Genomic DNA, 22,463 nt, shown 5'->3' on the forward strand with positions numbered 1-22,463 from the left:
TAAAACTGAAAATCAATTAAGACAATCAAATTTGAATTTAGGTCAAATTTAACCCAATATTTGTTCGTATTTTTGTATAATCATTGCTGTATCAACAAATAAAATTTCTGAATTATAACCATAAATTTTCGATTTTCAAGTTATCTAATCAGAATTTGATGGATCATGGGACTACTTTGAAACCAAAAAAAGCTTATTATAAAAAATAATTCTCAAAATAAGCTTCAAACAATTTTAATTCCCAAACAAGCGTCTCCAAGCCAAAGCTGAGATAAAGTATGTTCGTTGTTAAAGAAACCGATAAAAAAAAGTCAGAATTATTTATTTACTGCTACAAAATGAGAAAATATCACAACGTTAAAAGGGACAAAAAAATAAAACTAAATTTTTTTCCTTATTCGCTGTTAATATACCGTATCTTAAGCTCGAACAGAGATCTTTATTTTAGAAATTAAATTTTGGTGAAGTTTATTTTGAGAATTTGTTTTGATTATAAGCTTATTTTTTTTTTCAATGTTTCATTGAGCAACTAGTCGATGTTTTTGTTCTTTTACGTTCTTCTTCGACGTATAGACTACTCGCTTTGCCCCTCTGCAAACACCACTCTTCATCTGGAACATTCCTTTTTTCTGGGTCCGATCTCTCTCTCTCTCTCTCCCTCTCCCTCTCCCCTCTCCCTCTCTCTCTTCCTCTCTCTTTCGCTTTTACTCTTCTCTTCACGCTTTTGCGTACTTCCCATTGATGTTGTTTTCTGTCACTTCACTACTCACTGCTCCCTTATTCGCTCAATCTACCCACCACTTTTACTGTCATCGCTTTTACTCCAAATCTTTTCAGTTACATTATTCAAACCAATGTTTTGATTTCAATGTCTGTACTAGGGCTTCCCCTTAATTTTTGTTTTGGGTTTTTTAGGGTTTATCTTTATTATATTTTTCCGTTTTAATTGGGGTTTTTTCTTTCTACAGATTGTAATTTGTACCGTGAAATTGGCTGAGTAAACATGGCGAACATGGCTCTGATAGGGATACTGGAAAAGGTATAATGTTTTTTCTGTTGGGTTTGTTTTCATTCTGGAAAATTGGTGATCTTCTAGTAGTACTTGTATTTTGTTTGTTATTTATGTTACAGGGTAAATGATTTATTAAAATTGCGTGCAATCCTTATGTGAAGTTTTAATTTTCTAATTGTAGTCAAGTTATTTGTCATCCCTTACAAGAGTGAAGTTGCTTACACTAGAGTCTAGACCCAAACCATGCCTAGGTGAGAGATATTTAACGATGCTATGAAATGTTGTTGGCTTGTTTTCTTGTACTTGGGTTTGGTGAAACATATGAACATTCTTTTAGATTTGTCTTACCCTTGTTTTGTTTCGTAGCATTTGTTTTGTTTTCCATGTCATCTTGATTGTATCACTTACTATTGTAGAGTGTGCATTTTACAACGTACATTTTAATTTTTTTATTTTGCATTGTTTTGAGGATTATGGGTTAGTCTAGGACTAGGTTTTGATGGCTTTTCATTTCATCTTTATAACAAAGGTTCGATTTTCACCGCCTATGTAAGGATTAATCACCCCCGAGTAAAAAACTGTATTCCTTTTTCTTGACTGTAGATGACCGGTAAAGATAAAGATTACCGATATATGGCGACTTCAGATCTGTTGAATGAACTAACCAAGCCAGAATTTAAGGTTGATCATGATTTGGAGATTAAACTGGCTAATACAATTCTTCAGCAACTTGATGATTCAGCTGGGGATGTCTCTGCATTGGCTGTCAAATGGTAAGCTGTTTTATTTTCCATATGTTTTGTTATCAATCTTGTCTGGGGTTTACCTGATGTTAGATTGCTTTTGCTATTCATATATTTTTGGATGTCATTAATGATTAATCAACACGACTTTTCCTGTATGCTGTTGCTATCTATGAGAATGGAGGCGCTACATCTCTTTGTGATTTGTCATAGATAAGCTACATGTTGGTATATTGCTATTGTGTTTTGATTTTTTTTGGTTGTTTGATTGTGATAGTTAGAGCATTATGTCAACCATTAAAGCCTTAAGGGAAATAGTTTTAGTTAGTGGAAGAAGGATGGAAGTGTTAAAAGTTCGTTTTTCCTTGTTTCCAGTTTTGATATTTGATTGATGTTCTGTATGAAAATAAGGGGAAGGTTTGCAGTTTTTAAAATCATTGTCTTTAGTTCTAGTCACTCACTGTAATCACTAATCTAGAATGAATGTGTTCAAAGTACAACCTCATTTTGTCTCGGTCTACCATCTTTTGAAAAATGAATTTTGTTAAGTCTACTAGTCTAGAATTGGAGCTGGCTAGTGAGTGGATAAAGGTCAGTTAAGCTTAAGGCTATCATTTCCTTCTATTGCAAGTGCAACTTTCTCTTTAAGATAAAAGAATACGTTTATATGGTGTGTTTAACACCTTGAAATTAATTTCCATACGCTAAATTGACCCAAATACTATGTTTCACATATCTAAAATTTGGAATTGTGGAATTGAGCCGATTCCTGTGGTTTCCAATGACAATGTAAAATGGGGCAAACACTACCTTAGAGAAGAAACAAGCTACATTTGGCTGTGTAGGTTAATGCTTTCTTATACAACTGTTGAATTTTATGCGATTTTACTGTTTTGGTACTAACAAAAAGAATCTCTAAAATTCTTTTTGGAACATAAGCCCAAAGAAATGCCAAATGCAGTGTGGGAAGCAAGTTGTTAAAGCCTTGTTCAAATAAAGGTTTTTTCTCCTTATTTGCACCAACTAGTGGTCATATTTGAATGTTGTCTGTCCTAGCTTTCCGTGGAAGAGACCAATACTACATAAGTTTTTTGAGGAATGTCATTTAGTGGTAGGTTTCTAATTTTTTTCTTGGCAAGGGTAATGGGGGTACTGTTGGTACAATAGAAAATATAGTATGTACAAGCATTTTTTATTATTGCAATATGTTGTAATTGCCTGCTAGAATAGCATTTATTATGTTCCTTAGAATACTTTTTGATCGAAGCACCCTATTTTGCAGTCTTGCTCCGTTAGTGAAGAAGGTTAACTGTTCAAGGGTGCTAGATATGACGAGCAAACTCAGTGTCAAACTCTTGAATTTGAAAGAACAACACCGAGACGTTGCTAGCATAGCTTTAAAGACTATTGTTTCTGAAGTCACCAGCACATCTGATATACAAACTCTACTTGATTCTCTTATACCTCAATTGATAAAAGGAATTACTGATAGTGTGAGTATCAATCATTTTTTTTTAATCGGCATGAAGTCTGTCGTGTAAGCTTTGAAAATTACTTGGATACTAATTTTCTTTTTGTTTCATTAGGAAAGAAGCTTGAGAAATTAGGGCTCACTGATTTTTACAACAAGAAATTAAAAAGAGCCTACCCCCGAAAATATTGATTCTTTCCCATACAATTACCGGGGGGGGGGGGGGGGGGGGGGATGAGATTTTAATTAGATTGAATTTCTTGCAACCAAATAAGGGAACTATAAATTTGTACTTTGGTTTTTCTGTAATTAGTTTGCATGTTGGGGTAAGTTGTAACCTTATCTCTTGGTTGCTTAAGTTGGAGTCATTTGGTCTAGTCATTGAACTTTCTTTAAGTTATGCTTAAATCATTAGTAGAATAAAATGGAATTATACTTGCTATAACTAGAATGAAATTTACTCGTCAACTAGTGCTACTAATAGTTATAGGGAAAAGAATATTTGTATGAATAATTTTCTCCCTGACATCGCTCAAAGTTCACAGGTGCATGTTGAGCCATAGAGGTACTTCACACAATTCAAGTAGCATCTATATGTTCATGATACTTATTGATGTGAGAAAGAGCATATGTTATAGACCTTTAATCTACTTTGTCCAAAGGATAATGCAACATTTATAGTCGAAGATTGTAAGGAAAAAAATGTTTGTATGCATAATCTTCTCCTGACACTGCTCAAAGTTCACAGGTGCTTGTAGGGCCATAGAGGAACCGAAATGATGCTTCACACAATATATGTTCATAAGACTTACTGTCACTGATGTGAGAAAGAACATATGTTATAGACCTTTAATCTACTTTGTCGAAATGAAAATGGTAGCATTTATAGCCGAAGATTGTAAGGAACAAAGTTTTTGAGTATGTCTGTTCCTAAAATAGTGAACTAATGAATGGTGGACTTTGTTTGTGGTCATTGAACTTTAGTGATTGTAGAATTGGTAGACTTGAGATGATCTGTTGTAACTTGTATCATTTATAATATCTTAAAAGCTGTGCATCTCAACATAATCATTTTATGAATTGATTCTTGGATAATAGGATTGTTGTACTTGATGCCTGTATTTGTTATGCAACAATATTGCCGCAAAACTTAATTATTGTTATTTTGCAACAAAGGATTGTGTTATAATTTTGTTCTCTTATAAAAAAATTCCGACACTGAATCTTTTTTATTCTAGTGAGAAATGAGCGTTATGAGATGCCATAGGACATCTAGGTGAATTCGTGAAAACTGAAATTTTTTGGTAATACAGCTTAATTTCAATGTCTTATTAATAATCACATGTTTATAATATTAATCAAAATTAATTTACGCGAAGCCTTGCTTCTGTTTCTGATCATAGACCTTTATAGGAGACTACATTCCAGATGATAGTGCATCCCTGTACCCTTCTCATTTTGCACTAGTGAACATACTTGTCCGGAATTTATGAAATTTCTTGTCTTTCTTTGATCTTCAATACTCAAATCATCAATGAAAAGTTGTTCTTTCAATTCATCAATCATCATTACTTTCTGTCCACACTTCTTCCGTTGATAAAATAATTCTTGTTATTACAGTGTTTTCAGCTTCTTAAAAGTCACCTATGTTGGCTTTCGTAACTTTGAAATCAAATTCCAAATCTCCCAACATAAGAGCATAATGGCTGAGACGCTGTGAGCTTTTTCTTAGTTAAAGGATTTTGTTGTGCTCGTTACTAATTAAAATTCAAGAGCAAGATTACTAGACCCATCCTCTTTTCATGGTCATTGACATAATCATCCCTAGTGAAGACAAGATGATTGGTCGAAATGATCACCAAAAGAAAAAACCCTCGTGTTTTTGAATCATAGTAAAGCTGCAAGACAATGGAGTATTGTAATAACACAATCCATAAAGACCAATTTGGGCTGTAATTCCCTCACATGAATGAGAACAACAATACCTTCCACTTTGAAGAAAACAAACTACACACTTGCGACCTGTTTAGCTCATCAGACTGGGTCCTCACTAGTTAGATTTGTAGAAGTGATATACCAAAACCTGTAGCTGTCCACATTATTCAGCGTAATGGAGCATAATTTAGAGTTGGAATATTAAGAGTGACAACTCTTTTTTGAGTTAATATGATATTAGTGAGTGGATGAAATGATGAAAAGGACTTAACACCTCTTTTATTTCAAAATTGCATATTTGCAACTTTTATATGATAAAAATTACATTGGTTGTTTTTCGTTTTTTCTTCATACTTGTTTGAGCTAATATGATACATTGGTTGAGTTATTATGATATTTGGTTCGTTTATTTGAAAATTTCTTCCCTACAATCTTAAATCTGTTTAGTTATCCGACGTCTTCTGCATGTGATACAGGGATCAAGTACAGATATCAAATGTGAGTGTCTTGATATCTTGTGTGATGTTCTCCATAGATATGGGAGTCTTGTCGTTGCTTACCACGAGGAGTTGCTGCGTGCACTACTGTCTCAGTTGAATTTCACTCAAGCTACTATTAGAAAGAAGACAATTTCTTGCATAGGTAATATAGTACTAAATAATGTTGAGTTGGAGTATGTATTTGCCAATTGTTCCAGGGCATGGTTTTTGGGTTTCACCTGGGACAAGATACTAGGACTTGGAATTAAAGTTGTAAACGTGTTTATGTTTTTCGTTTTTTTTTGCTTCAGCATCACTTGCTTCAAGCTTGTCTGATGATTTATTGACAAACACTACTGTCGAAGTTGTTGGACTTTTGAAGCGTAAGGCTACAAAGCCTGAAATGACACGAACAAACATTCAAATGATTGGGGCTTTGAGGTAATTATACATTATTGTGCGGCTCAAATCTAAAGCTTTGAGCGACACTATTTGATGTGGTTTTGTGTTTTTGCACTGGGTTTCTTTTGTACTCTATGTTCGAGAGATTGGTTAATATGATTTATTAACTATTATGCATGTTTTGATCAATGAAAACATTAATTTAATTGGGTATGAGGATGTTGACTTGTATGCTACTTCCTCATATATTGTTGTTTGTGTTGGGCATTGTCTGATTTGGTTGTCAAGAAATTCGTACCTGCTTTAATTTTTAGTGCAACATTGCTTTTTTCGAACCACATGTTTCTAGTGTTTTCTTAACGTACGATTATTATAATTTTTGCCTTATGATTATTATAATTGCATTCTAGTCTCCGTGTACTTAGTTTTATTGCGACTAAGCTTGAACACATGAGATTTTTAATTGTCTCCATATCTCCAACTTGGCTTTGTCACACTCTATTTTTTCTAGCAAAACAAATTTTTTATGTCGAAATAATGCGCCACAATACTTCATTTTCATCTTGAACCAATCATGTTAGCTCATTTAGGAGTGTCTTGAATGTAAGGCTTAGACACTACCTATGACGCATTTGAGCATAGTTGAATAATTGTTTGCCCCTCCTTCACTTGTCCAAATATTGTTTTGGAATCCTTATATCACTATGAAGCTAGACACTTCATTCTTCCTTGCCTTGTAATACACGTCAATTGTTTCATAAGATGATAGTCATCTGTGTTAGATCTTTAGACCAAAACCTCTCACGGAAACTCAAACATTTTGAGTATCTTAAATTGATATTTTTTGCAATTTGTAGGTTTAAGATCTAACTTTTTAAAGCGTAGAAGATGCTGTGCACCACTGTCAACTAACAATGAAGATCTATACCTTTAGCGTGTATATTATCGCTTTATTTTCATTTAGTGCTTAATTGAAACACTACGATGTTTACATCCGACACTTTTACACCGCCCACATTTGGGATCCTCTGACATGACGCAACACTCTAGTGAGCTATGTGTCTGATCCTAGTCCGAGTAACATAACTTACATCTTGATTATCTTTATTAGGATGGTTTAACCAGCGTAAAATAAGGAGGGCTAGGAACAATGTTATTTTTTTCTTTGTGACATCACACTTTATCATAGAGAGGGAAACACGTGATATTGAAGCATACCACTTGCTCTTTTTGTAAGTTCTCGGGAAGAAAATTTGAAATAAATCAAATTTTTTATTTATCTCTAGGCTTTGGAGTTTTGCACCATGGAGTTTTGGATTTTACAGAAACTTAATTTTTCTTTATCACATGATGCTGTAGTTTGTCATCCTGCTGCAATCTTCTTTAAGTGAACTATTTCAATTTATCCATGATTTTCTTGTGTTGTGTTCATGAATTCTCTATTTGGTTCTTTCTGTTGCTCAATGGTAGAATTCCTTCACTTAATGAATTTAAACATATTGTACGACAGTCGTGCTGTTGGTTATCGTTTTGGGCCTTATCTCCAAGATACTGTTCCACTTCTCATCAATTACTGCAAGAGTGCGTCTGAGAATGATGAAGAACTACGGGAATATAGTCTACAGGTATTATACTTTATTTGCCGGTTGTCACATAGGATAATCAATTTATTTTTGGGAGTTTTTGTTTTGCCTTTTCGAAAGTTCTTACTAAATATTTCATGTGTTATTTTTTAGTCACATTATTACTTTTTGACATGCAAATCATTTAGAAGTATTAAACTTTCCAAGAGGGAACATAGTGTGATATATTGTTTGATCTTTAAGTTGATCTTCTAGAATTAATTTCTATAGTTACATCTAATAAAAAATATGGGAAGTTAATGTTGGGAAAATCACATTGAAACATATTTGACAAAATCCCACATATAAACACATTCGCGTATTCCTTCTCTTTCATATGTACCCTTTTAACGTTCTTATGCATGCCAACCCCATTTTATTGGGGTCACCAATATGCGGTCTCCATTAAGTGTGAGAAGTTTTCAGCGTGAAAACAATCTTCACATTAAAGAATGGAAGAATTATTTGGTTTCATTTTGGGATTTTAGCATAAGTAAACAACAATGCCAAAGCCTTATTCCTCACAATTTAAAACTAACTTTATGTTATTTTCTTGTTGCTTTTTTGGCTAATGGTTAGAATTTGGTCATTGCATTTGATTTTTCTTGTGTTCCATTTTGGTGCCTTGTTCCAATTCCTGCAGGCTCTTGAGAGTTTTCTACTCAGATGTCCAAGGGATATCTCTGCCTATTGTGATGAAATTCTTCGTCTTACACTTGAATTTCTTAGCTACGATCCCAATTTTACTGATAACATGGAGGAAGACACTGATAATGAAACTAATGAGGAAGAAGAAGATGAGTACGTGACTACTCATTTATGTTTGATGTAGCACTCAAAATTTAGTTTTTCTGGTTGGGTTGGTTATTTGTACACTTAACCTTGATATGTCCTTGTATCCAGCGAAAGTGCCAATGAATATACAGATGATGAGGATGCTAGTTGGAAAGTTAGAAGAGCTGCAGCAAAATGCTTAGCTGGACTTATTGTGTCTCGACCTGAGATGTTATCAAACCTGTTTGAAGAGGTATATAACTTAAATAATTCAAATCACAAGAAAAAGCTTGGTGCTTAATATATTCAAAAAGGTCTTCTAATTGATGAACGTGTGGTTTTATCATATTCTAGGCTTGCCCAAAGCTTATTGATAGGTTTAAAGAAAGAGAAGAAAATGTGAAGGTAAAGTACACGCACTCGCTTCTTAGCTGCATCACATGTTCAAGCCTCTCACTTTCTCTTATTTTTTTCCACCAATGTAGACGGATGTTTTTAACACATTTATTGAGCTCTTGAGGCAGACCGGAAATGTTACTAGAGGGCAAATGGACACAGATGAGATGAGGTAGGAAATTTTCTGCTCGTCTTTTGCTCCTGAGCTATTTGAAATTTGATAACTTATCTTGGAGTTTAGATGTTTATGGTTATGTTTTGCAAATCCTCTAATTGAATGGCTTGTTTGATTTTAATTAGAGTTCTACCCTCTTCAGTTTGATTCTTGAACTTGTCTAGATCTTTTTTGAACTAAGGTGTACACTAAACGTTTGATTATATTGCAGTTTAAGTAATTGTAATCCAATTTTTTTTCTTTTTGTTTATGTGTAAACAATTGGTAAGTCTGAAGCAAACTTATGATATGTGGAGCAAAAGTATTTCTTTTGTTTTAAGCTATGTCCATTGAAAATTTGATTTTCTTATTCATGAATCATTTTGGTTTCTGCTAAAGGATTTTATTGGGAGGCTACATATAATATACCATTATAAGTTGTTCGTTGTAGTTTTGGCTATGCATTTCAACAAAGAATAGAGAGTTGAGAGAGGTCTGATAGAAGGATTAAGAGTAACCAAAGCAAACATAATGGTTAGTCACCTCTAATATGCAGATGATACCATCTTATTTTATATAAGTGGGCATCGTTGGGTAGCTTTAAGGAGGATTGGGGATTTTTTTTCTTTTATCATCGGGCTTTGGAAATAAGAGGGAGCTCATAACTGTATGGAGATGCTAATGCTATGCAATTCTTTGGTTTGATTGGTTGGGGAGGAACAAGCGAAGTTTAGTGATCGGTTTTACTGTTGAAAATGGACAAAGCTAAATTCTTAGCGTCACAATGGGCAAAAGCAAATGGCCTTTTTGAGCACGCTACTTAAAATAATCTTTGTAGGAGTAATTGGGAGATTGTAATATAGGTTTTAGCTGATTTCATTTGGTATTTCTTATCCCTAATATGTAATTTAGACTATTTCCTATTTATATAATTTTCATTATATAAAAAAACTGATGTGATGTTTTAACTGAAAAATATTGAAGATTGCTTTAGTTGGTGCAAATAATGAATTGCTCTAACTCTTAGATTTGCTCCTTCCTAGAGCTAATGCAAGATTTGATAATCCAAATGGTGACCCTTAATTATAATTGTGAATATTTAGTGACCTTTTCGAAATTCAAATCAAAAAACCAATTTTAATTAATTTTTGGTAATTATAAATTCTATTTTAATTTAAAAGGAGAAAAATCTCAAATATACTCTCCACTTAGCTTGTTCTCCTTCTCACTACCCTCCCCTTTTGCCACCATCAACATACGGCCACCCTTTCCTCCCCCCCCCCCCCCTCACAGTCAAGAACCCCTACCATCCCTAAGACCCCAACCCACAAAAGCGCTCTCCTCACATTAACCCAATTCACACCTTAAAAAAAACTTTTTGGTTGTTGAAGGCATTGAAGCGTGGAATGCGAAACTATGCCAAACGCAGGTAGGCACCGAAACTACACATAAACACGATTTGGAACACTAAATTAACTTCTCCCGTTTACATCAAGCTTGAAAACTTGTCTTTTTTCTTTTGCGGTAATGGTTATATTTGGTTTACCTTTTGTGATACAAGACCTTTGCTATATGAATGGTGTTATGGTTGTATTTTCAGCTTATAATCAATGTATTAGTGTCATGCCTTTATCTTTGCTTATATTGGATCAAATTTCGTCTAAAATAGGTTTAAGACATCGACAACAACAATGCCAATTCTAGGGCCTTAATACCAAAAGATTGGGGCATTTACATGAACCAATATATCATTTTCAATGCTCATCCTCATGGATTTGATCTAGTGAAAAATACCATGCGCAATATCGTTTCACGATAATATTGTAAAGCTTTTTGTGCTTGCCACGATTGCAAAACCCGAAGTTTTTCGCATGTTTTTCGTGATTGTTATCATGGCAATGTCCGAAAGGATTTTTTACAGTATGGTTTAAGGTGTTTTGGGTGGGTTATAATGATTAGGAAGGTGGTATTGGCAGTGCGGAAGATTGGGTGGGGTTTTCATGAGGGGGTCGTTTTAGTGTTGATTGTAGAGGAGGGAAGTGGTAGTTTCGTTTTAAGGGGAAACAATAGAGGATGAGGAGGTTCTTTTGTTGGTGAGGAGTATCCTCAGTGGCTAGGGAAGGGGAGGGGAGGGTGGTTGGGCTAGGATAGGGAGTTTTAAATTTTTTTGTAAAAAAAAAAAATCTTTTGATAAAAAGTCACTTTTAATTCGAAAAGATCACCCAATGTCAATACAATTTAAGGCTACCATTTGGATTTCCAATCTCAGAGAATTTTCGGAAATCTGAGGTCGTTAGTCGTTATCATATAGAATATCGTTTGAACTTTTAGTATAATTTTCTTCTTTTTGCACGCGACTAGCTAGTTATCTTCCTTTATCTGAGCTGTTATAGGAATAAATTTTTGTTTCTTGTGTCTCATGAGAACCTATGTTACTACTGGAGCAGTGACACGGATGTTGGCTGTTGCATGCCATTGTTGTAAACTGATGGTGGATTCTAATATTTTGTACAGCCCAAGATGGTTACTAAAGCAAGAAGTGCCAAAAATTGTGAAATCTATAAATAGGCTGCTGCGTGAAAAGTCTATCAAAACTAAGGTTGGACTCTTTGTTCTTTTGTATTTTGGTCATTTTACTAGTACTTTACGTATGTTCTTAATTTTATTCTTTATAGGGCTTCCTTGATTTTATTCTCGATCTTGGTAGGTTGGTGCCTTTTCCGTATTAAAAGAACTTGTGGTTGTCTTGCCAGACTGTTTGGCTGACCAAATTGGTTCTTTAATTCCAGGGATAGAGAAGGCATTACTAGTAAGTGGCTTTTTTTAATTTTTTTTATTTCATTACAAGCTGGACTTTTTGGTTGTTCCAGGATTCTTATGCCTTCTTTGCTACATTGACAGGACAATTCGTCTACCTCAAATTTGAAAATTGAGGCACTTGTTTTTACAAAATTAGTTTTGGCTTCACATTCACCATTTGTTTTCCATCCTCATATCAAGGTATGGTTATTATATTTTATAATCATCTTATTTACATACTAGTGCTGAATGGTAATACAGCTTTGAAGAGAGTATTGCCCTTTTGCTAAAATAAGAAATTCTGCTTTTGATGTTGTTTTTAGAATTTTCTTTTACTTTCTCCCTTATGTTATGGGTGGGTTGTCCTCTATTTGTCAATTGAAAGGTTTAACAGGGAGACAAATATTGAGAAACAAATGTGGTTTTTGAGGCATTGACCTGCCAAAATACATGAAAATTTTCTGCGTACCGTTACTTGACATCGTAGTGCAAAATCTGGGATGCGGTTGCAGTAACGCTTGTGAATGTAGATGCTTTTGCGGGATTCTTGACCTTTATTGCTGTCACAGTTTACTTATATACTTTTATAATGCGGTGATGCGGCCAATATTTTTAACTATGCTTGATATTGAACTTTCAACTTTGGGATTCTTGGGCATTTATTTTCAAATGTCCATTGTGGTCTATGTGCCCTTGTGTGTTCTTTTTATGCAAACCCTTTTATAGTGACTGAAATTGCACTTCACTCCCTTGGTTTAGAGCTATGTGCAAGTTTGCTCCCTCCTTTGTGCTTCTCTTGTCAGGTTTTGAAGTTAGTAGCTTAGGGTGTGACTTAATGTTGTTATAATGTTTTTTATATGCTTTTGTACAATTTTACCTTTGTTATTCATTGCAGTGGTTTGTGTGATACCCATCTCACCTTTTGTGAGACATAAATACCATCCTACCTTTTTAATGATCGTCTTTATGGTGAGTACCTTTTCTTGGAGAGAATTCCCACAAAAGTTCTTTTTAAGACACTTTTTCATCAAAATCATCACTCCCATCACCTTGGGCTACTTCTTGATACCAAATAGGTAGGATGTGGAATAAGAAATGCTATGGACATCAGGATGGTTTGGTTGTTCGTAAAGGGGGTTAACTTATCAAGAGGTGAGAACTCTAACTTGATAATTATAATGCTACTAACAATAGAACTAATGGTTATCAGGAATATGGGAATCTCCTATTCTTTAAAGGATTCATGAGGACCTGATCTCGCTGCTCAGCTTTCATAACCCGACAAGAAATCCAACCATTGTTTTTTTGAGGGTTATTTTTATACTTGTACATTGATCCCACGTGGTGTTGATGTTTGGATGCCTCATGGTACTTAAACTGGTACAAATGTGTACTTGCAGTGGCGGTTCTGAGCCCATTCAAGGTGCTCGACCGCCTAGGGCCCCAGAAAACATGGAACTCATATATTAACAAACTCCTTATGGTTCATCAATCAAATGTAGCTTAGTTGGTAGCACGCCTTCTAGTGATATTGTTGGTCAAGGGTTTGAAACCAACTATTGTTAAATTTTGGTCCCTATTTCACCATTTATTTGATAATAAGTACTACATTTTGATTACTTTTGTAGTTATATTTGACATTTGAGTCTTTTCTCAACTTCTATTATTTTTAGGTATATGACATTAAAACTAGCAATTTTAATATTTGTTTATTATTTTAATGGTTTGTATCTAATTATTAAGTACCGTACTAAAGAGCATTGCATAATATTTTGTCTTCTGTTAATTTTTAAATGGTTGATGAAGGGTGTCAATTTTCTAAACATAAAATAGGAAATGGGACCCATATACTCTTTGTTCCACCCTTGTGTACTTGCATTAGTTTTTTGTTTTTAAGAATCTGTAACCTATACTGTTCAGGCACTTTCTGGTCCTGTACTCTCTGCTGTTGGTGAGCGTTATTACAAAGTTACTGCTGAGGCATTGAGAGTTTGTGGACAACTTGTCAGAGTTTTGCGTCCAAATATTGAGGTGTGATTCTTGGTTTATTTATGTTAATGTTATCGGTTAAAGCTTCTTTGTCTCAGTCGTCCTTGTTTGTGTAGGTTTCTGGTTTTGACTATAAGCCATTTGTTCATCCTATATACCATGCTATCATGACACGCTTAACTAATCAAGATCAAGATCAGGAGGTTAAGGAGTGCGCCATAACCTGCATGGGACTTGTTATTTCATCATTTGGCGACAATCTTACTATGGAGTTACCTTTGTGTCTTCCTGTGCTTGTTGATCGCATGGGAAATGAGATAACAAGGCTTACTGCAGTGAAGGTTCGTTTTTCTGCTTGTAACTTCAGAGCTGTTAGATTTTCTAATCGTAACATAGAATAATGGATGGTTATGGTTCTTATGGGAGCTTTTTGAGTATGAAGGAAGTGGATTTATGGGGCTTTGGTGCATTTTCTGTTCATTATATACTTCCTCAAGTTTAGATTTTTGCGGAATTGTCCAGTCTGACATACTGGTGTTATTGAACATATTCTATATCTATTTGTTCGTGACTTTGACCTTTAATGCTCAACTGTCGATCTTGCTCGAAAGTTATGGAACTTGAAAGTAATGAAGCAAGGTTAGAAGCAATTTATGGAGAAGACTATCAGTAGAGATGTTTTTCTGATTTGTCTGTTTGCTTGTTTGATCATGCTCCACAGAGAATTTGGGTTTGAGATCAAGGGCATAAAGCTTACATTTACATGATTCATTTTTGTCACCAATTTGCAGATTAATTGAGATGATTCCTAGAATCTGCTATGTCTCTGTGGTGGTGTTAAATTGTAGGACTTCATATTTTATCCTTATTAGATTTTGTGTTCTAGATGTGCCTAGTACCTGTAGAATTTTAGAGTGGGAAATCTTTTTGTTTACGTGCTACATTTGTTTGCCATCAATGAAGGTTTGTTTGTATGTCATCAATTTTGTGTGATTTAAATGTAGATAAAGTTTCTCCTGGGCTAGCTTCTATACTCGATGGTTAGATACCAAAATGCAATGCTTCAATTCCATGGAGATTGAATTCACTTCCTTCATAATTAGTTTTGCTCCTGTCATTAAAATGAACTCAGGTGTTGATGTTCTTATTTGTTCTGCCCAGGCCTTTGCTGTCATTGCTGCTTCTCCACTTCATATTGATCTGTCTTGTGTCTTGGAGAATGTTATTGCCGAGCTAACAGCCTTTTTGCGGAAGGTATGCTGATCGCGTGAATTATTCTTATCCCAAAGTTTTATCTTTGTTGTGATCTAAGGTTATCTGCTGAGATCTGAGACTTAGAATCTAACTAGGCCAGTAAATTAGTTGCTGATATCTTGCTGTTGTAATTTGCAAATAGGCTAACAGAGCACTCAGACAAGCAACTCTGGGGACACTGAATTCTCTGATAGTTGCATATGGTGACAAAATTACTTCGTCAGCTTATGAAGTCATTATTGTGGAATTATCAACTCTTATAAGGTGCTTTTTTTTATCTTATCTGTAGTTATCTGCTGTGTCTTAATTCTTATGGATTTTAATTAATCATTACATACTTTGCTTGTTTACCAGTGATTCTGACTTGCATATGACTGCTCTTGCTCTGGAGCTGTGCTACACTTTAATGACAGACAGAAGATCAAGCCCAAATGTAGGCTTAACTGTGAGGGAGAAAGTTCTTCCTCAGGCATTAGCATTAGTGAGGAGCTCTTTGCTCCAGGGGCAGGCACTTATGGTATCAATTTGTTCATTAGTTTCTACTTTTGCCTAGTTACATTTTTTCTTGCTGAAGAAAATTCCTGGAATGTTACAGGCCTTGCAGAATTTTTTTGCTGGTCTGGTATATTCAGCTAATAAAAGCTTTGAAAATTTGCTGGAGTCTCTGCTTTCAAGTGCTAAACCATCCCCTCAGTCGGGTGGTGTGGCTAAACAAGCAATGTTTTCAATTGCTCAGTGCGTTGCTGTTCTTTGCCTAGCCGCGGGTGATGACAAGTGCTCCTCTACTGTGGGTATGCTGACGGAAATTCTGAAGGGTGATAGTACCAACAATTCAGTAAGTTCAACTTCGTAGTTGTATAGGAATATTTTCTTATAAGTCTTTGCTTGCCTGTCTTCGAAAATTGAAATGTGCTCTTTTTGTTGCTCTGGAGTATCGGGAATGACTATTTTGCTATTGGATGTCATTTTTATGTTATGAATTTCTTTTCTTCAGAATATATGTATGTGTCTTCTGTAGTAGGGATATGAATTTGAAAAATAAAACAAGTTGCTAATTATGGCTTCTTAACAGCGTATCTTCTCTCTGTTAAACTTCTAAGTTTTGGAGTGGGGAATTGATAGTTGCCTTTGTTATGGGTGTTATTGAGTCAGGGTAGCATGCAATTTACTTGAGTTTAGGTCAGTCAAAACTCGGCTTGAGTGAGTTTGACTCAAGTGAGTTCGGGCTCGGATCGAGATCATAATTAGTCAAGCCGAGCTTGCCTAGGCTAGCCTCAAAAAACTCATGAACTGGCTCAATAATTTTGAATACGTTATAATATAATATATGCTTAAAATTATATTATTAAATCTAATTAGCTTGATACTACCATTTGAATATAAACGTTTTATTGGAGACTTGTTACTTCAAGTTCTCACAATGTACCAGAACTTTCTTGATTATGTTGAGTCAAAAAGTTATTTCTTAAGAGTTTAAGTGTTACAAATTGGAGCTGAAATCAAGCCTCAAGTTGTGTCAAGTCCATAATGTTTGGGATCATTGAGCTTTTAGCTCGAGCCGAGCCTGCACAGGCTCGTTCTGAGTGTGGCTCATTAGTATCCCTAGACTTTGTGGTGTTTTGAGAATGTTGGATATTCATATAACAGTCATAAGGTTCTTTGGTGGCGTCACTTGCTGCATTCATTTCCAATCTTTACAATGAAGAATAATTCATTTGGAAAGACATGCTTCTTTTGCATAACACGGAATATGTCTTGAGCTTTTTAGAATCTCAAAGCTTTAATTCGTTGATCCTTTTTTTTTTCCCTGTGTGTGAAATGCGAGAGGGCACCTTTTTATTGTAGCTAGAGCAAATTTTCTCCTTGTTGCATTGTATGAGGTTCACTCTGACTTTTTGTCCATTTTTGATACCCAAATTGTATGAGGATTACTGGATGAGATTGAGATAAGTCTTGAATAAACTCCAATGCTTACCATCTAGTGCCTTACAAATTATCATTCCCCCTGCTTTGGAAGTAAAAATATACTATGCTATTTGGAATCTCTAAAATTGGAATAGTGTCCGTCTTAAATTAAATTATGATATTAAATGGTACTTGATTTTTTTGCAATATTGATATTCAATATACCAAACTTCATGGTCACTTACTATTGGAGGTGAGAATACAACTTGGTACATTTCAATGGAACAATGCATAAAATTGTGCAATTTTCTGCTGCGTGATTTGCCTGATCATCTTTGTTTCTCTTAGTTACCAATAGTAGTTTTTGCCTCAATCCTTTATGTTTATTCTATGCCGATTCTTTTAGATCTAAGTGTGATCATTTGAAGCTGGAATTTCTGGTGAGTTTTTGGATCTTCTTCTGACGATCTCTATTTTCTTTTCAGGCAAAGCAACACCTGGCCTTGCTCTGTTTGGGAGAAATAGGAAGAAGGAAAGATTTGAGCTCACATTTGCATATTGAGAATATTGTTATCGAGTCTTTTAAATCTCCATTCGAAGAGATAAAATCTGCAGCGTCCTACGCCCTTGGAAACATAGCTGTTGGGAATTTGTCTAAGTATCTTCCTTTTATACTGGACCAGATAGATCATCAACAAAAGAAGCAATATCTTCTGCTTCACTCTCTGAAAGAGGTTGATGCTTAAGCCATTCTCTTCCTTCTGAATATGATCCGTTGACTGAATTGTTTTATGTTTGAGTTGTTTAGGTTATTGTAAGACAATCAACAGATAAAACTGAGTTTCAGGCCTCTAGTGTTGACAAGATTTTGAACCTTTTGTTTAATCACTGTGAAAGTGAAGAGGAGGGTGTTCGCAATGTGGTTGCTGAATGCCTTGGTAAAATCGCTCTCATTGAGCCCGTTAAACTTGTCTCTGCACTTAAGGTATATATGCTTGATGTAGTCTCTATCTTTGAAATTTTTGGTACTATGAATTCCTATTAGGGGTGTTAAGTTTTGTTCCTGTGTTCTTGACTGGGTAGATGCGAACTGCAAGTCCTGCTGGATTCACTAGGGCAACTGCCGTCACTGCCATAAAATATTCTCTGGTGGAGAGGCCTGAAAAGATAGATGAAATACTGCATCCTGAGATATCCTCATTTTTAATGCTAATCAAGGATCAGGATCGGGTAATTTTCTGGTTACTCACACTTCAATGAATTTATCATTTCTTGAGCTTGAGCAGAATACTTCTTTCTACTCTGTTGTGGATTTTGATTGGCTGGAATGTCTTGTCCTTCTGCTCAACTGTGCGTAATGGGACAAGATTACATGCTATAATCTTCTTACATGAGCTACAATTATATTTTTATATGTTGAAACAGAAATTGACCTGTTGAAACTTGAGAGCCTAATTTTCGAAAACTAGTTTTTGATTCTACGTTATACCTGGGATGCTGGTTGTATTGTGATGTTAAGTAAAGAGGAAGAAACGGGAAATGAAAAGAATTGCATGGTAATTGCATAAAATGTGTCTTAGAATTGAGTAAAAATATCAAACATATCTCTGAGATGTCAAAATTAGGGTCTGATTAGATGCTAAATACAAGTATTTGGTTTGGGTTTGTAATTTCCATCCTTTGGTGTATTATTTGAGTTACCATTTTATTAATACTTGTAAAGAAGATATTTATTCTATGATTTGATAAGCAGTTGTAATCACACCACACCATTTTATCCCAGAATATTGTAGTATTAGGCTGCTCTGCAGTTATATGTTTCCATTCAAAATAAGTTATAACACGAGATAGTAGTCTACAATAGTCAGCAACTTAATAAAGTTGTCACTAATAAAGATTTGTAAAATGCAATGCATTAAAATAATTATATAGATTACCACGTGTATGTCTTTTTGAAAGTGAAGGTGTTTTTAGAATTCTAAGTTGTAACCACTCCATTTTTTATGCTTTAATGTTCTTTGAAGATATTTATGATTTCAACTGTAGCTGCTATTGTCTCATTGCCAAATATTCCTTTTGTTAGAGCTCTGAAATTTTTCTGCCTATGAGAATTGAGATTGCATGAGACCTGGGCATTTCAGTAGTTTTAATTTATTCCTTGTCATTTAATGCAGCATGTTAGACGTGCAGCAGTTTTGGCATTGAGTACAGCTGCCCATAATAAGCCAAATCTCATCAAAGGGCTTTTGCCAGAATTGCTGCCTCTTCTTTATGATCAGACTGTGGTTAAGGTAACTTGAAATATTCTCGGGAGTGTTTGTGCTACTTTTTCCCCTAGTCCCGTTTTCCAAACAATTTTTAAATCTTGGAGAAGTAAATTGCTTTTAATTTTTAACAATATAAGCTGATTACAAGGGTCACTCAGAAGCGACCTTATGTTTTTACAACGATAAGGTTGCTTACATCCGACCCTCCTAACCTATATGTGTGTGTGTGTTATTCATGGTGTTATTTTGTTCACAATGTGATGCAGCCAGAGTTGATTCGAACAGTTGATCTGGGTCCATTTAAGCATGTTGTGGATGACGGTCTTGAACTCAGAAAAGCAGCGTTTGAATGTGTTGATACTTTACTGGACCATTGTCTTGATCAAGTCAACCCATCATCTTTTATCATCCCCTATCTGAAATCTGGTCTGGATGGTAAGGTCTTGTTACAAAGTAGATTTGTTATCTGAGAGGAAAGAATAAATATAACTGTATAAGTGCATGATCTTAGTATTAAATTTTGCTGTTTGTTCTGCTTAGTTGAATAATTGGATTCTTATTTGTTTTACCTTCAATCCTTCATTAAGTAGTTTCCTTTCCTGTTGCCAGATCACTATGATGTTAAAATGCCTTGCCACCTTATCCTTTCTAAACTGGCAGATAAGTGCCCATCTGCGGTATTGGCAGGTTAGTATCCACATCTGTTGAGTTTCTTTTTACACCCTCCATCTTAACGACTTTTTAATGTTGCATTTTGGAATCGGAGTCAATTAAGCAGTATTTTTTTTTCAAGCTAAACTTCACCTTTCATCAAGTTTATTTGAAAGATTTTTTTCCTATATTCAATAAATGTAAGCAATTTACAACAATCACTGGATTGGGAGTTTTGGGCAAATCGAGTGTTAAATCTATAGTTTTAGGTGTTACAATGCTGATGATGTTTATCTATATCCATTTGTGAATTTGCTAGTTTTAGATTCACTGGTGGATCCTCTACAGAAGACTATTAATTTCAAGCCAAAACAAGATGCTGTCAAGCAAGAAGTAGATCGTAATCAGGACATGATAAGAAGTGCTCTAAGAGCAATTGCATCCTTGAATCGCATCAGGTAATATACTATTTACCTTTTATATTTCAATTTTGGATGCTGTTTGGTTTTTTAATTTGTTCTGTGGAAGCTCTTGCTAATGTATCTTTTCACGAAAGCTATGAACTTTGTGCTGGCGCTACTTCTGGCCACTTCACTTCTCAATTTAGGATAACTTAACTTTTTGTAACTTCTGCAAATATTAGAAGGCACTAGGGCCTAATTGTTATTTGTGAGCTGCGCAAAATCTGTACTTTTCACCATTTAAAAGAAGGAAAACTCACGAGTAATCCCACTTTAAAAAAAGCCTATTTTATAAATGGTGAACAGTACATGTTATTTCTACTGTTCACAAAAAACTGTTGGGTGCTGGAAATACCATTCATTTTGTGTGATTGACCTCTAGTTTCAATGGATCTATCGCGCTTCTCTTGTTATCTTTCATGGCAGCAAGGATACATTTCATGCCTGAAGCATGTATTCCTCATAGTCATGGGTAAGGTTGTGACTGGTAATCTTGTATATGTCCGTCCTTAACTCTCCCTAGATGGGAGCCTCTTACTAGCTGGGGTGATTTGGTGGTATTGTGAAGTCAAAATTTTATTTCTTACAATGTGGTACTTTGTTAACGTTCGGGAGATCAAAATTTTATTTTTTACAAGTGGTACCCCATGTGTTTCTTAACATTTTTACCCTTTCCAATATGAATGTTACGTAATTTTTATCCCCTCACTTATTTCCATTTTTATCCCACCAACTAACTCTTCCCACTCTCACTCCCCCTCCCCCTCCCCCGTTCCTGCAATAAAGTGCAATAGCATGTCTAAACTGTTACGGAAGAGACGGATTATATCTTATTGGCTTGACTCATAACACAATTATCCAAATTTTTAAAATTTTCAAAACTACTCCAATGTTGTTAAGTGGCTGCTGCCTTGCTGAGTTTGGAGGGTCGGATATACGCAACCTTAACCTTATGATAACTCTTGTTGTTTCCAATTGACACTTGATTGCATTGGGTTCATACTTCGTAGCCTTAGGGCATATGTCTTATTATTGTACTTTCCCCATGATACCAGTCCCTTAATATGTCTACATATCTTTCAATTTCATTGATTTGAAAAGGCATTGGGTGCTCTCAGATGTTTGCTAGTGAGGCTCTTCTTTTATCAAGAAAATTAGTCCTTTACTTAGATTTCAAGAAAATAAAATAAAATTAGTCATTTTGAATCAAATGATATTTATTGAAAAACCCGTTTAGTGTTTTTTGAAAGTGCGAGTATCACATCATACGAAATCATCTGCTAATGTGAATGGGTCCTTGAGGTGCAGTGTACCTCTAATGTTGAAGTGTCAATTGGAAATTGAGTCTTGTGAATTCATATGTGCATCATTTTCGTGAACTAATATGTAAGTTCAATCTGTACCCAATCTTTGGGTTGCCAGTCTTTGCATACAATAATATTATATACGAGGCGAGCTGCTTAAGAAAATATGGAACTGAAGTAGCTGGACAGTTATTAATTTATGTTTCTAATGCTCTGTTTGGTGCAGTGGTGGAGATTGCAGCATTAGGTTCAAAAACCTCATGAATGAGGTGTCAAAATCTCCCACGCTATCCGAAAAATATCACTCCATCCGCAACGAGTGACAGTCTAGAACATTCTAGGCTGACTAAAAGAGTGCTGAGCTACTAATGGCGGGAAAGTCAAGTGAAGCAACTGATAGAGCTTGTGATGGGAAGTAATGCTTACATGAATTTTGAAGAGTCGTAGGATAAATACAAGACTTAACGGCTTTCTAGTAGGTAACGTTTGTACAGACGGGCAAAGTCCTTGATACTTTGTTCATAGTTTGGTTCTGTAGACTCATTGTTTTCTTGCGTAGAATTTTACTTAATCCTGACAATTGTAGCCAGGGGATTCGATGTGTAACGTTTCTCCAATTACGTTTCCCATGGCTCGGTTTTTCCTTCTGCTTTTGATGCTCAATTCTTATAGGAAACATTTGCAATGGGAATTATTTCTAAAATACTTTCAACAAAGGCTACTTATTAGTATTACCATGTGATTTTGTGATTAGTTCCACCCATACCTCCAAAAACAGGAAGACAAGACTCAAACATACAACATTCTGGTTATTTTTGGGGGCGTCAAATGTTGGTAATATAAAT

At 35.1% G+C, this 22,463-nt stretch overlaps 1 protein-coding gene across 3 annotated transcripts; it reads left to right on the forward strand.

Annotated features, from left to right (window-relative positions):
• Window positions 1-523: 523 nt before the first annotated feature.
• Window positions 524-22,334, forward strand: LOC130808855 (cullin-associated NEDD8-dissociated protein 1). Of its 3 annotated transcripts, none has more exons than XM_057674373.1 (28): window positions 524-633; window positions 969-1,039; window positions 1,616-1,785; window positions 3,038-3,248; window positions 5,638-5,803; window positions 5,952-6,081; window positions 7,553-7,667; window positions 8,308-8,465; window positions 8,568-8,691; window positions 8,793-8,843; window positions 8,924-9,006; window positions 11,503-11,587; window positions 11,696-11,797; window positions 11,890-11,988; window positions 13,708-13,818; window positions 13,893-14,117; window positions 14,938-15,030; window positions 15,173-15,294; window positions 15,385-15,547; window positions 15,626-15,865; window positions 17,421-17,669; window positions 17,744-17,920; window positions 18,019-18,165; window positions 19,110-19,226; window positions 19,469-19,637; window positions 19,812-19,889; window positions 20,173-20,311; window positions 21,845-22,334. In XM_057674373.1, the coding sequence occupies exons 2-28, from the start codon at window positions 1,004-1,006 to the stop codon at window positions 21,939-21,941; spliced, it is 3,657 nt and encodes a 1,218-aa protein (XP_057530356.1). In that variant the 5' UTR covers window positions 524-633; window positions 969-1,003; the 3' UTR covers window positions 21,942-22,334. The 3 variants fall into 3 exon arrangements, with proteins under 3 accessions (XP_057530356.1, XP_057530355.1, XP_057530357.1); XM_057674372.1 differs by having other exon boundaries at window positions 616-870; XM_057674374.1 differs by having other exon boundaries at window positions 632-836.
• Window positions 22,335-22,463: the final 129 nt, after the last annotated feature.

Source organism: Amaranthus tricolor, chromosome 3 (genome assembly GCF_026212465.1).
Source record: "Amaranthus tricolor cultivar Red isolate AtriRed21 chromosome 3, ASM2621246v1, whole genome shotgun sequence".
NCBI classification, from domain to species: Eukaryota; Viridiplantae; Streptophyta; class Magnoliopsida; order Caryophyllales; family Amaranthaceae; genus Amaranthus; species Amaranthus tricolor.

Bases quoted from the DNA above. Each gene is read 5' to 3' on its own strand.
- LOC130808855 (XM_057674373.1), top strand. From the start codon at position 1,004: ATGGCGAACATGGCTCTGATAGGGATACTGGAAAAG. The intron at 1,040-1,615 runs GTATAATGTTTT...TCTTGACTGTAG, and splicing joins TGATAGGGATACTGGAAAAG to ATGACCGGTAAAGATAAAGA. The intron at 17,670-17,743 runs GTTGATGCTTAA...TGAGTTGTTTAG, and splicing joins TGCTTCACTCTCTGAAAGAG to GTTATTGTAAGACAATCAAC.